Here is a 12,497-nt window from a genome sequence, read left to right as displayed (position 1 = left end):
TCTTTAGTGTTGCTCTTTATTCACTGATGAATACATTACCTTGAACGACCAATAGGAACATAGTTAGCAATGTCAGGACAGGCTGGAATGATAACAGGATTTGGAATCGGTCTAAAAAGAATGAATTTAAGGCAGCACATACCTATTGATTTAAGGTATTCATCTTGCCTTCTGTTTCTTTCCTCTCTCTTTCCTTTTTTCTCCTTTTTCTCTTTTTCTCATAGTATGCAAGACAGCCACCCACAGGAAGTGTGAGGCCAAGGTAAGGACACAAATACATTATATTAATGCTCCTGTGAGGAGTTGTATAGCAGGTTATTTATACTTATAATTATACGACCTAAGCCCCTTTCACACATGTACTCCGGACCACTTCTAGAAGGTTTCAGGACCCTGAAATCATACTGAGTTTCTCTTTCACACACGGGAATCTCAGCGGGAGATTTCCCTGTCAGGCCGGAGGGTTGGCTGGTCTTAGGGGGGCAGGACATGACATAAAAAGGAGGCTCTGGGGGTCACAGTGTAATGTTTATAACAAAATCCAACACTGTGATGACATTTTTTTTGCGTTATAACAACATTGTGTAACTGCATATATTTACAGTATCAAGAAAGAGTGGAAGAGAACACAGAGAAAAAAATATGAAGCAGCCTCATTACATCACCCAGACTTCTTGCAGACTTATTACTGGGTACCTGTCAGGAAAGAGGTCTTTATCACTGCATGAAGAGCAGGATTTCCGTCAGTCATCGTCTCTGTAAATTGTAAAGTGGAGGTTCAAATGAACAGCTCTTCACCTGAATTTACAGTCAACACTGATAACAGCCTGTAACTGCCAGGAATTGCCGTAGATTGGCATTTAAAGTCGGAGTGAAAATGTGGTCCCTTATGTTCACAAATGAAGCCAATGAGGAAAGTATGGACATTTTCAGAAGTGCATATTTGAAAGGGGCTCTGCAAAAGCAAACTGTTACATCAACATCAAGACTGAAGATTTCTATTGTGTTAAACAAGGCGATTGACAGCATGCTACAGTTGAGCTTTGTTTACATTTTGCACTGCTACGATTTACAATGGAAGATTTGCTTACCTGTTAAGAGACAGCGGGAAGGTTTTATTTTGTGACAGAATATCTCTCTGCATGTGCAGGGCGAGATATAGATTTACCACTTTGGGTTTCCTGGATCGACACAAAATGAAAGTTCTTCCCAGCGATTTTGAGTAAATCATTTGATCCCTTTACTTACATAAATTATTGACATTGTGAACATGAGAACTAGGTTAACTGTGCAGGCGTCTCCTGCCACCACTATGACCCGACTAATTCAAGGTTAAGCCCAGATGCTGACCCTCTAATCTTGCTTGGCCTCTAGGGTTAAACTTTCCTTTTCATCAATACTCAGTGGTAATGCACTTGACTGTATGGATCGTAAAGATTTAACGATGTGAGTTGTTCTGCCGTTGGTCTGCCAGTGAGGTGTAAAATGATACAGGACAGTGGCTGCATGAGGGCAGGAGTCTTGAGATCTTGGCTAACACGAAGGCCGCTCGGTTACATTCCTCAAACCGAGCTGCAGCCCTGGCTCGAACCCCACACTGCTGCCTCTGTGAAAGGCTCATTGATGGATTGGATGGTATAATGAATAGACAGAGGGATGCAGAGGGGGAGAATGCCAACCCATGGGCAAAGTGAAGAAGAGGAGGTCAATGCTGAGGCCAGGGGAGCCTTGGCAAGCATGAGGACGAAGGAAAGAAAGCCAAGGGAGAAGGCATGTGGCAAAGAGGAGGCATGGCTCCATCCTCCTGTCTTTTATCTGAGACAGCCTTGAGGATAAGTTCAGAGATGAAAGGAGGGCTTTCAAACAGCACATGTAATAAAAAAAAGTAAAACTAGGCTTTTCGGTGAAACTTGTGTGTTTTTTCAATCCCTGCTTGGATTGAACATGCAGGTCAGCCTCTACTGCATGTTTGCAGCGAGCTACAGTCAGCTAACGTACTGCAAACAGCTCGCCTTGCTCTCTGTTTTACTGACACTGTAAGTGTCTGATGTGTTGTTGTTGACTGGCTTTGGCCGGGAGATATCCATCAGTGCTGCCCAGGAAGGGAGAGGTCAGATAAGGGAGGGTGGGGTCTGGCTGCGGTATCCATCTCAGCTGTTATCTAACCCTGTATAAAGAGAAGATGGCATCAATCAGACGCACTGTGAATTTAAAGAAGCATACTTTTTAAGTGACGAGAGAGACATGTCTTATTTATAGACAATAACAGATCCCAGCTGTCTGACTGCTAATTAGCTTTAGCTTCTTTTTTTTTAGCAGCTGTTCTTACCTGTGTAACAAGTGTGATCAGTTCAAGGTGTTTCCTTACTTGAACTACATTCACATTTGGAAGTTATTACACATAACCTTGAGTGTGAGTCGGCTACCTCTACCCTCCTTGTTAACGTGTTTACCATTTTGGTGTGTGTTTATGTGCACGCACACATCTGGAGGTCTTGCCCTCTGTCATCTGTTCGACATCCTGTTCTCCTCAGGTTTCGGTTTTACATCTGCACCCGAGCGCGGCATTGCTGTAAACCTTGTGACACATCTTCTCATTTAAACTACGTCCAGTATGAGTCAGCGAGTGCGCTCCCAGGTCTCTGGGAAAACCCTCACATCATTCTGACATTTCCCGCATGGAGAGAATATTTGGTGGTTAGAACATGGACAAGTCATGTTTTTGTTGTTGCTTGGTTGCATTCTGTCACTTTGTTCTCGACTTTTTCGCCTGCAGCTGACCCATCTCCATGCTATAAAAAAACACACAGAGACTATCTTTACTGTCTATCTCTCTCTCTCACACACACACACACACACACACACACACACACACACACACACACACACACACACACACACACACACACACACACACACACACACACACACACACACACACACAAAAACACACAGAGGCCAATAAACTGTTTTTTTCCAGCATGTTCTTCTCTCAGAGAACAGTTCCTCCTTATCTCTGATCCCAAGTGGAAAATTGAGTCCACAGGGAATCAGGGGCATGGAGGGGAGGGGAGGGTGTGGGGTGGGGGGAAAGTAACGAGGGCCCCATGGGCATGAAGATGGAGAGGAGGTTTGGGAGGGAAACAGAGGAGAGAGAGGGGAGTTAGAGGAACAGTGGGAGGAGGAAGGATTAAAATTAGTGAAATGCAGTCCATGACAACTTGACTGGCCTGTCAGTTTAATTAGGAAAGAAGAGGAATTTCCGCTGGTCGAAGGAGAATACTCCATCTGCTCAGCTCTCAGACTGAGTGATACAGGAGAACACACATTTATATGAAATCACACAGGATTACATAAAAAATGCCAATCTGTGTTGATGATGATGATGATGCTGCAGCTAGGCCAAGTCCATGTTTGGATTCATTCTTAAGCTGCTTTGTGCCAATGTCGCCAAAATCTTTACATGAAAGCAACAGTATGTAACTTGATGTAAAAGTAAAACAACTTTTAACAAGGAGAATAGTGTCTTTCCCATGTCCACAGATCGCCCCGGTTCTCTCAATACTGTTTGATACAAAGGCTGAAGTTAAGAGACAGAAGAAGCTAAGAAGAGAAAAAGAGAGAGCGACCGAGCAAGAAGCAGAGTGTGCAACCCTGCAGATTGTGACTGTTTTCGGTTTCATCGTTGTCTCATGTTTAGGAGATTTACCGGGTGCAGAAAGACCTCTAACCTTAGTTCTGTCTCAGGTTTGCATATGAATAAATAAATAAATCCATCTTACACCAAAAGGTGTCACAACGTGCTGTAGATGCTAGCAGAGTCATTTGGGCAAGATACGGTAATATTACTGTAATTTGTCAGTCGTTCTTGGGTCGTTCAACACCCCCCCCCCCCCCCCCCCCCCCCCCACCCCCACCCCCACCTGATTGTCAACAAATGCACGTTGTCTGTGATGGGGAGCCATAACAGCTCTGTGTTTTATAAAAGTGCAATTGCGATCAGAAACCTTCATGTGCGGAAGTGCACCAAACGGGATTCTCACATAATGTTGCTTCACAGCTCAGAACCTGGAGTTCTCTGATGACAAGATGAAATGTTCCCTCATCATTCTCCATTTTATTGTTTTTATTTCCTGTACTTTTAAACATATCTTTGAACATGACTTACTTCTTGCTAGAAATAGAAAAAGAGGGACCGTAATGTGCAAAGGTCTACAGTTGTTTCTTGACTCTTTTTGACTTTGACAGTCTTTTAGAGCGACTCTTTACATCAGTGACTGACACTAAAAGATATCTTTTTTTTTTACTGTCCTGACAGGAAACACGTCTGAATGATAAGCCATTACACAGTTGGTGTATGTTGGCAGAGCAGAGCTGTGTATCGCTGTAATTACAATCCCTGCCTCCCCTCTGTGTATCAGGACTCCTGCTCCTGTCCCGTCCTTATCCACTGAAAAAACGTTTTACATGAACTGTTTGCACCGTCTGGTCCTCTTTACAAGAAGAGGATGTACAGTCTAGTACAGATAGATGGAGCGGAAATGGGGGAGGATGAGGGGATAAGAGGAAGAGCAACATGACCCCTGATGTTTCTCTGACATGAAAGCCTTTCATCAGGACAGTTGTGGTTTGAGTTCTGCTCCCCTCCCCTTCTCTTTATTTCTCTTCCAGAAATGTCAGAACAACAGAGAGAGAAACAGAAAGTCTGCAAATGACTTTTTTATTAATCTAATAATGTTTAAACCCTTTTGTTTACTGGAGCCATTCTCCTTAAGGCCACAGGGCTTAAGTTTGATTTCTTTTCTGGCTAACGGACACAAAACAAAGGATGTGATGAGAAGATGGAATGATGAAATGTTGTGTTTCCCGACATGAAGCTCAACATGACAGCTGACCCAACAAGCCCCCCCAATCCCACTGACTTCCTGTCAAGCAGGAACCTCATGGTCACATAACTTCCTGGTTGTTGCTATAGGAATATGTCACTCGTTACATTTAAAACATGTCAGCTTTACATTTTCTTTCTGCTGTTTTCAGTGTCCAGGTTAACTGTGAAATATTCATTCAAACCGTTTATTTCAAACTTTCTACTGAATCACTTTATCTGGAGTGGAAACATGTTTTGCGGGATCTGTGTGACATCCATTTGAGCAGTCTTGAGTCAGAGTTTTGTGGTCAGACCTCTGGTTCTCATCCTGCAGACCTTGCACTTCACCAAATCCTCATGAATTCAGCGTGAGTCATGCAGGATAACGATATCCAACTGTATCATTTGAACATTTCAGAGACTATGACTGTCTCTCCTGTCTAAAGGAGTCGCCCACTTTATCACAGACAGCTCTGGTAATTGCCTAGATAAGCTGGTGTGTTTTGAGTTTAAGCTGTGTGTGCATGTGTAGGTGTGTGTATGTGTGTGTGTGTGTGTGTGTAGAATGAAAGGAACGAGTGGGTGAGGGATGTTGATGAGAGTTAAAACCATAAGCATGACAACCAACGTAGCCAAGTTGGGACTCTGCCAGGCCACAGCATGTGTGTGTGTGTGTGTGTGTGTGTGTGTGTGTGTACCATCGGGGGCATAAGCCGCACTAATTGGCTGGTGGGTTTGTTCTGTCTTAACAGGAAGAGGCCTTTTGGATATCTCTCTAACCAGGGGTCTTTAGTAGTGACACAGACTGAGTCACAGATTTTTAGGATTGTAAGAAAAGTGAACAGTTCAAATGCTTGTGTTTGGGGGCACCGGTGGCCTAGTGGTCAGTTTGCAAGCCCCAAGGCTAGTCCTCAAAGTTAGCATCCCGGGTTCAAATCTGACGTGGCTTCATTCCCGCATGTCATTTTGCACTCTCTCTCCCTGTTTCCAACTCGCTCCCCTGTCCTGTCGCACTAATGAAGGCATAACATAACAAAAGAAAAAGCCTTTGTTGTCACTACATGATGATGCAGACCTTTAACTCGCTGAGGGAGGTTTGACACTGAAATGCGTCACAGTTTGTTTAAAGGTCTAAATGAATATTTTTTTGTTCCTTCCTCGATAGAAAAGTCAATAAACCTACTTGGATAAGAAGACACTATTTCCAAATAAAGTCTGATAACAGACTCACATGGCTTATCATCTGACCCTCGCTGCATCCATTAGAATCATTATATGACACACTCGACAGCATTTAACATGGTTCAATACAAAGGACTTTTCCCAAAAAGAAACCAGCGGAAATAAAATAACAGTGAGGAAGTGCAAAAAAACTACAGTTTCTTGATTGTCCACTAGAGGCTGGCTGTAAAAGCAGAGGAATCCTCACAATCCGCACAAATACAAACATGCTTTCAGCCTGCTACAGCAGGGGCCTACTTCAAATCATCACTTTTGATGATATTAAGGCTAAGGGTTATTCAGAAATTTGCATAATTAGAGGTTCAGCTGGGATGACTGACATGTGTTTATTGCAGAGCCAGGAGACTAAAGCCTGCTTCAACTCCACCTCTAGAATGATCAAAAGTTAGTTGGAGTTAGCATTTCCAATATGGCAACCGCTGCCAACGTTCGGTTTAAAAAGCCTCTTCAGAAACCAATGGGTGACGTCACTGAGGCAGAGGCTGCATCCATGTTCTGTACAGTCTATGCAAGTGTTCCTGAGGACATCTCACAATCTTTCTTCAGAACATTACTGCTAAGGAAACTACACTTTGAAATCATCCAATAGTTGAATCCCTCTAAAAGTGCTTATTCGTGCCTATTTCACACTTCTTAGTTGTTCATTTTAAAAGTTTTCTTCAAATTTGCTTGACAGCTGAAGAAAATGATCAGATTTAAAGAAAAAAAGGCATAGGAGGAAAAATGAAAACTGTCACCTCAGTGTTGTCTTGTTTCTGAGCTGTGGTGTTCTGCAGAGGATAATGGGCTGTATTCAAAAAGCTGACAAGACATAAGAATGTAAATACATTTTTGTGCATTCAGTAAATACTGCTCTGGTTGGAGCATGCTTCAAATATAGAAACAGGAGGGGCCTTGTGCTTGTGGGAATTGTATCTGTGCCTTCTTATCAACCGGATAGATGACAGAGATGCATTTGAGGGAAGCTCGACCACAGGGAGATCTGTAATGATGCCTTGTGTTGGTTTGTTCACAAGGGACTTTTTCCATTGTTGATGTCTCATCCCGGCCCTTGACTTCCTGCTGTGTTTACATGCTCACGTTTATTTTTGTCCATCTTTGAGCTCTCTGACCGTGTTTGGCTTGGGAAGATGGTGAAGATGGATGCATGAGAATAAAACTGAGGCTCTCTACATGTACCAAGAGACTCTTTGTAAAAGCAACACGTGTGCATTCCTGTTTGTGTTTTCCCTCTGTATAGCTCCATGAGGGTTAACCCTAGCCCTCATGTATGTGTAGCCAAAACCCCATAACAGGGAATTTCATACTACTCGGTCATTAAAGCTCCACCGCAGGGACCCATGTGACCCGCGATATCTACGGCCTCCCTCTCAGCAGCCTGGAGCAAAAATATGAAACAGCAACAGACAGAGTCCCTTTTCTTTCCTTTTGGGGTCAGAAGAAAGTGTGGGAACAAGAGACAAAGAGTGAGAGAGGGAAACATGTGCTGAAGAGTGAGAAATGTGAAAAGAAAGGAAAACTCTCAAAGGCTTTGTTAGCCGGCCTCACATACAGAAAACTATACGGGACCCCTGTGCAAAGTCCAGAGGATACAAAGTGTTTCACCTGTGGGTGTTGTTTTTGCTTAGTCGTGGCCTTGAAGTCCCCTCATGTTAGGCCGGGTGCTCTCTGGTTTTCTCATGAAGTCCACCTTGTCATGATTAAGAGGCATTAGACATGTCGGGTCCATTTGAAGTGTAGTTATAAAGCTAAGCCAGGTAACTCTCAAAAACTGCTGCCAAATGAGTCCTGCAGGTTTGGGCAAAGGAGAGACCATCTGGAGGTTTTTTTGACCGCCAGACATACATGAAACAGTCTCAAGGTTTTGTTTCAGATATTTCAGTGTATGGGCTTCATAAAGCATGGGGTTTAAACTCTGATGATGCCTTGTCAGAACTTTGACGCTTGGACTTCTGACAGGAATACAACACAGCAAAAGTAATCATACAATCTATAATAAAACATCTATTTGATTTCTCTTTTGGTGAAATTCCAGCAGAACTGCGATAAAGACACGGTTTTGAAATCATTTATTGCTTATCATGAATGAAAAAGAGCAGAATTATATAAAAATGATGGATTTACGGTCCTGAGGGAGAGAAGTGGGGATAGAGGGGAATTAGGGTTGAGGGATGAGGGGGTAAGGGATCAAAGCAGGAGGGTTTAGAGATAAGGGGATAAGGGAAGAAATTGGAGTCCAGGTCGGATGGATGAAGGAGTACAGTGTTGGACCAGTTTAAACTGGTGGCAGGAAGTCATGAAGGAGCCAGAAGATTTCAGACTACTCTGGATTAGGGTTCCTCTTGGCTCCAGGAGTAGAGCTGTAATGGGTACTGTATTCAGATGGAAAATGTGTGCTTATACATATTTTGTGCTGGATGAGTTAAAAACGTGTACTTAGTCAGAGTTTGGTTACTTTTAAAAGTAGGTCATAACTTTACGAGATTCCTGCCATTGGAAAGCAACTCGTTATGTCGCTCAGTTCAACATATTGGGGATATTTCCACACAGTGAGTGCTGTCCCATCCTCCGTTATGCTACTTTAATTAGCCAGCTACATATACACACTGACACAACTGTAGGTTAACTCTCCACAGCTACCTGCCAAGAAGCAGGAGTGAAATAGACACAGTGCAAATAATTAGGAGAGAAAAGAAATAAGTCAGTAATGGATTACTTTTTGGAAACATTTTCAAAATAACGGACTACTTGACTTGTAGAGCTTCCTCGATACATTACTCGTTCCAACAAAAAAGTAAACCAAGTACTCATGTAAAGTCTTAATTTAAGACTTCACAGACTTTATAATGTGTTAGCTCCTACATTTACCTTGTTGAAGAACTTAGACATAAATCTATTAATCATGCATGTGCAGTAAAAGCCCATCATTGTCAGGGTAAGGTGACTATTGCTTCAACCAAACAGAGTATTTCAAGTTGTGAGAGCACTAAGGGGGGTATGTACAAAATGCAAATTCCTGAAATATATCAGGGCCTTGAAAATGTCCAGGTATTTTTTGTGTGAAAAGGGCTTCAGTCATTTTAGAATATCTATGATTTTAAGAGATGAAATTGCTTCACCAACACTTCCGATCAGGCCTTTTTCAAGCATGTTTATCAAAGTAGGCGAGTGCAAAGACAATATTGTCAACCCACTTTAACCTCAAGTGTTGAAGACCGCTGTTGAATTCATGTGAAATTGCCCAATTTAGAGGATGTGATAGCTGACCCTCACTCCGTCCTTACACAGTTCCAAAATTCATGTGAATGTTTTTGTTGACACCACATTTCTTCTTTCTGGCTTGATTGTAATAGGCCTGGAAAAGTTTTTTTAACGCACATTCAAATGCCTCATTTTATATCTCACAGGACCTTGACCTATGAAATAAAACAGTTGTATGTTTTCAAGTTCTAGCATATAGCTCCACATCTTGAGCAGTAGTCTCTAAAGGGCGGTGTGGGGTTTGTGGTATTTTGAATATTTAGTTTTCCCTTCACACCTGCATGTGAGGGATAGAAATAGATTTTACCACAACATGTGTTTCAACAGTATAAACAATAAATTAAACAAAGATGTCCCCTCTCTGTTCCCCAAACAAAAGGCTTAACCAAGTTTTCCAATTAATGAAAATGATTTATTACAATAATCAAGTGCAACAATAACTGATCAAAAGCAAATAATGACTCAGGGTGACTACTGTTCCACTGCCAAACAAAGAACTGCCAAATCAAAGTCTTGATTGAACACAAGATTTAAACCAAGTGTTGTCACCAAGGCATTCATTTCTCACAAATCACAATTTAACAAATGTTGGAGGCTGAGGACTGAACGGTGCTGCTGTCAGTCTGAGGGAAGACCCGGTCTTTTTTGAATGATAGGATGTTGACACTGAACCAATCCGACTGACGCACACTCCCTTGAAGGACCCACACCTCCAGCTATTGAGCCCTTTCAACCTGCGGACCAAAAGACAAAGATCCACGCACTCAACAGAGCCCACACTCACACTCAAACTCGCGAAACAGGATGACGACCACTGATCCACAACACAGACAGAGCACTCACTCAGCACACATAGACACAGTACACAGAATTCACACACACAGAAAATGTTTCAGGGCTGTAACAATAGTCATGTTGATTATGTGTCTCTTTTGTTGAGTCAGTTGTCTGAACTTCATACCTGTTACATCGCTGTCATCAGAGGAAATCTTTCCCTCTGGGGTCGTTTTGCTGTAAGATACTACTTAGATTTGTTCTGTGTAGTCCCAGTGTATGCCTGCAGCTCTTTCACTGTGGATGGTGAAGATGAAAGCACACAAGGTCACGGCCAGACTCGTCTTTCACTGCTGATTTGCTGCAGCTTTCATCAGAGCTCTCTGATTGGCTCTCCCAAGGGGTCCTTAGGAATGGGAACGCTATTAAGCCTCGGGCTAACCATTAAAGGAAATGCTGCATGAGTGCTGTGATCATATGTGACCAAGGACCACATGGCTTCTGATCTCACCGATGTAGCGAGTAGCACATGTTGCCATGTTTTCTCAGTGAACTACAAAGTGTTGTGTGTGGTGTAATAGGCTGGTGCGGGTGAAGAGACAAAGACTTTTGGGGCAAGCTAAAAAAGAGCTCAAGGTTTAGCTGATTAGATCACAGAGTCACAGAGTGCAATGAGGATTTCCATAATGCTACTTGATTCTACTGTGCGTAATGTAATGGTGTAATTTGTGTTACTTTAGGTAAATGTATTGGTTGTCTTGGTATGAACTATAGACTTAATATACACTGCTCTTAGTGAACACCAAGTCATTTAAACTTCAGGTATATCAATCTGTCCATTTAGGAAGCACAAGTGATTGTGTATCAATCTCGCCTGCTTTGGTGCAAATGAAAGTGACAACAGGTGCAATGGAAAGGCAAAACCACCCGTTAAAATGGAATGGTTCTACATATGGTGGAAGGTTTACTCTCCTGACTGATAGTTTTATGTTCTGATAGTGTCCTTGTCATTAATGGTAGCATGAGGTCGTACCTGCAGCCCAATCAGGTTGTGCAAGGGGGGAAAGGATGGCACATCCATACATGCGGTCACAAGAAGGTTTGCTGCGTCTCCCTGCACAGTCTCAAGAGCACTGAGGAGATAACAGCAGACCAGAAGTTACATGAGGAGAGCTGGACAGGGTCGTAGAAGGGTATCAACCCAACAGCAGGACCAGTATCTGCAGGCAGCCGGTGTGCTGAGTGACCAATCTGTCGAAAAACAGGTTGGCATGAGCGCCCAATGTCCTGTAGTTGGACCTCGCGCTTACAGCCCAGCACCGTGCAGCTCAATTGGACATTCCTCAGAGAATACCAAAAGTGGCAGGTCCACCATTGGCACCCCATTGTCTTCATATCTTTTCTTTCACATTCGTTTTATAGGCTGATTTTTTTAAAGTCATGTTCTCTTGACAATTACAATACTTAAGTAATGACCATAAATAGCAGATGATTGACGATACGATAAGATAGAACTTAATTAATCCCGAAGAAAATACTTGTGTCAGGTTGCTCTAACATTACAGTACAAAATATGAGCATCAAATACACAATTAAAAAGTGTATATTAGAGTATTAAGAAGTCGGGCCCGGGCCTAAAATGGGGTCAATAGAATAAGTTAACAAAGTAAGCAAAGTACAAAAGTAATGGCATCATTGACAGAAGTATTTTCAGTGATATTTAGAGGTAAAAGTTCCCTAAATATCTTTTGTCCTTTTTCTCTATCATACACTGCTCTCACAAACACTCCTCTCACACACCAGTTTCTCACACTAACAGCATACCAAGGCAGCTACCTCACCCCCTAGTTATCCTTCCCAGAGCACACAGCTCTTAAGCCATGCGTTTAGCGGAGAGAGCTGTGCATTATCCATTAGCCATGCTTCTTCTGGCTTTGATGGATCAAAGAACATGTAAAGAGCTGGAGGAGCCGGGCCACTGCAGCAGAGACAAAACCAGCAGAGAGGAAGAGGACAGAGGGATGGCAGATGGAGATGGAGAGAAGAGGTCAGGGAAGAAAAGAAGGGGTGGGTTACGGGGCTAAAAGCTCTGTGAGTGTCACCAGCTGGACACTCGAGAGCAGGCAGCAAAGGGCGACAATTTAAGGAGAGTGAAAGAGAAACTATATAGAGAGCACTCTTAAGAAAACATTTATGATTCTTTTTATTAGATTGGGAAATCTGCGGCCAAACTCTTCTATTTTAGATTTTTTTCTGAGAACATATCAGCACCTGAGTTCAGATCAAGTTAGAACAAGGTTCTCATCGGTCTTTTGTAAAGGTATTTGGTTTCTGATGGTCATATGGGATGAAA

The 12,497-nt window shown here is 42.6% G+C and overlaps 1 protein-coding gene across 5 annotated transcripts in view; it reads left to right on the top strand.

Moving 5' to 3' along the window:
- tns2a (tensin 2a) overlaps positions 1 to 12,497 on the top strand; it is a 57,518-nt gene that overhangs the window by 20,707 nt on the left and 24,314 nt on the right. For all 5 annotated transcript variants that reach the window (XM_061058357.1, XM_061058354.1, XM_061058356.1 and 2 more), the window contains exon 3: positions 225 to 262. In XM_061058357.1, coding sequence (XP_060914340.1) covers positions 225 to 262 — 38 coding nt within the window. The remainder of the gene's footprint in view (positions 1 to 224; positions 263 to 12,497) is intronic.

This window comes from Labrus mixtus, chromosome 15 (genome assembly GCF_963584025.1).
Source record: "Labrus mixtus chromosome 15, fLabMix1.1, whole genome shotgun sequence".
In the NCBI taxonomy this organism is placed as follows: Eukaryota; Metazoa; Chordata; class Actinopteri; order Labriformes; family Labridae; genus Labrus; species Labrus mixtus.
This window is presented reverse-complemented; position numbering and strand designations above follow the sequence as displayed.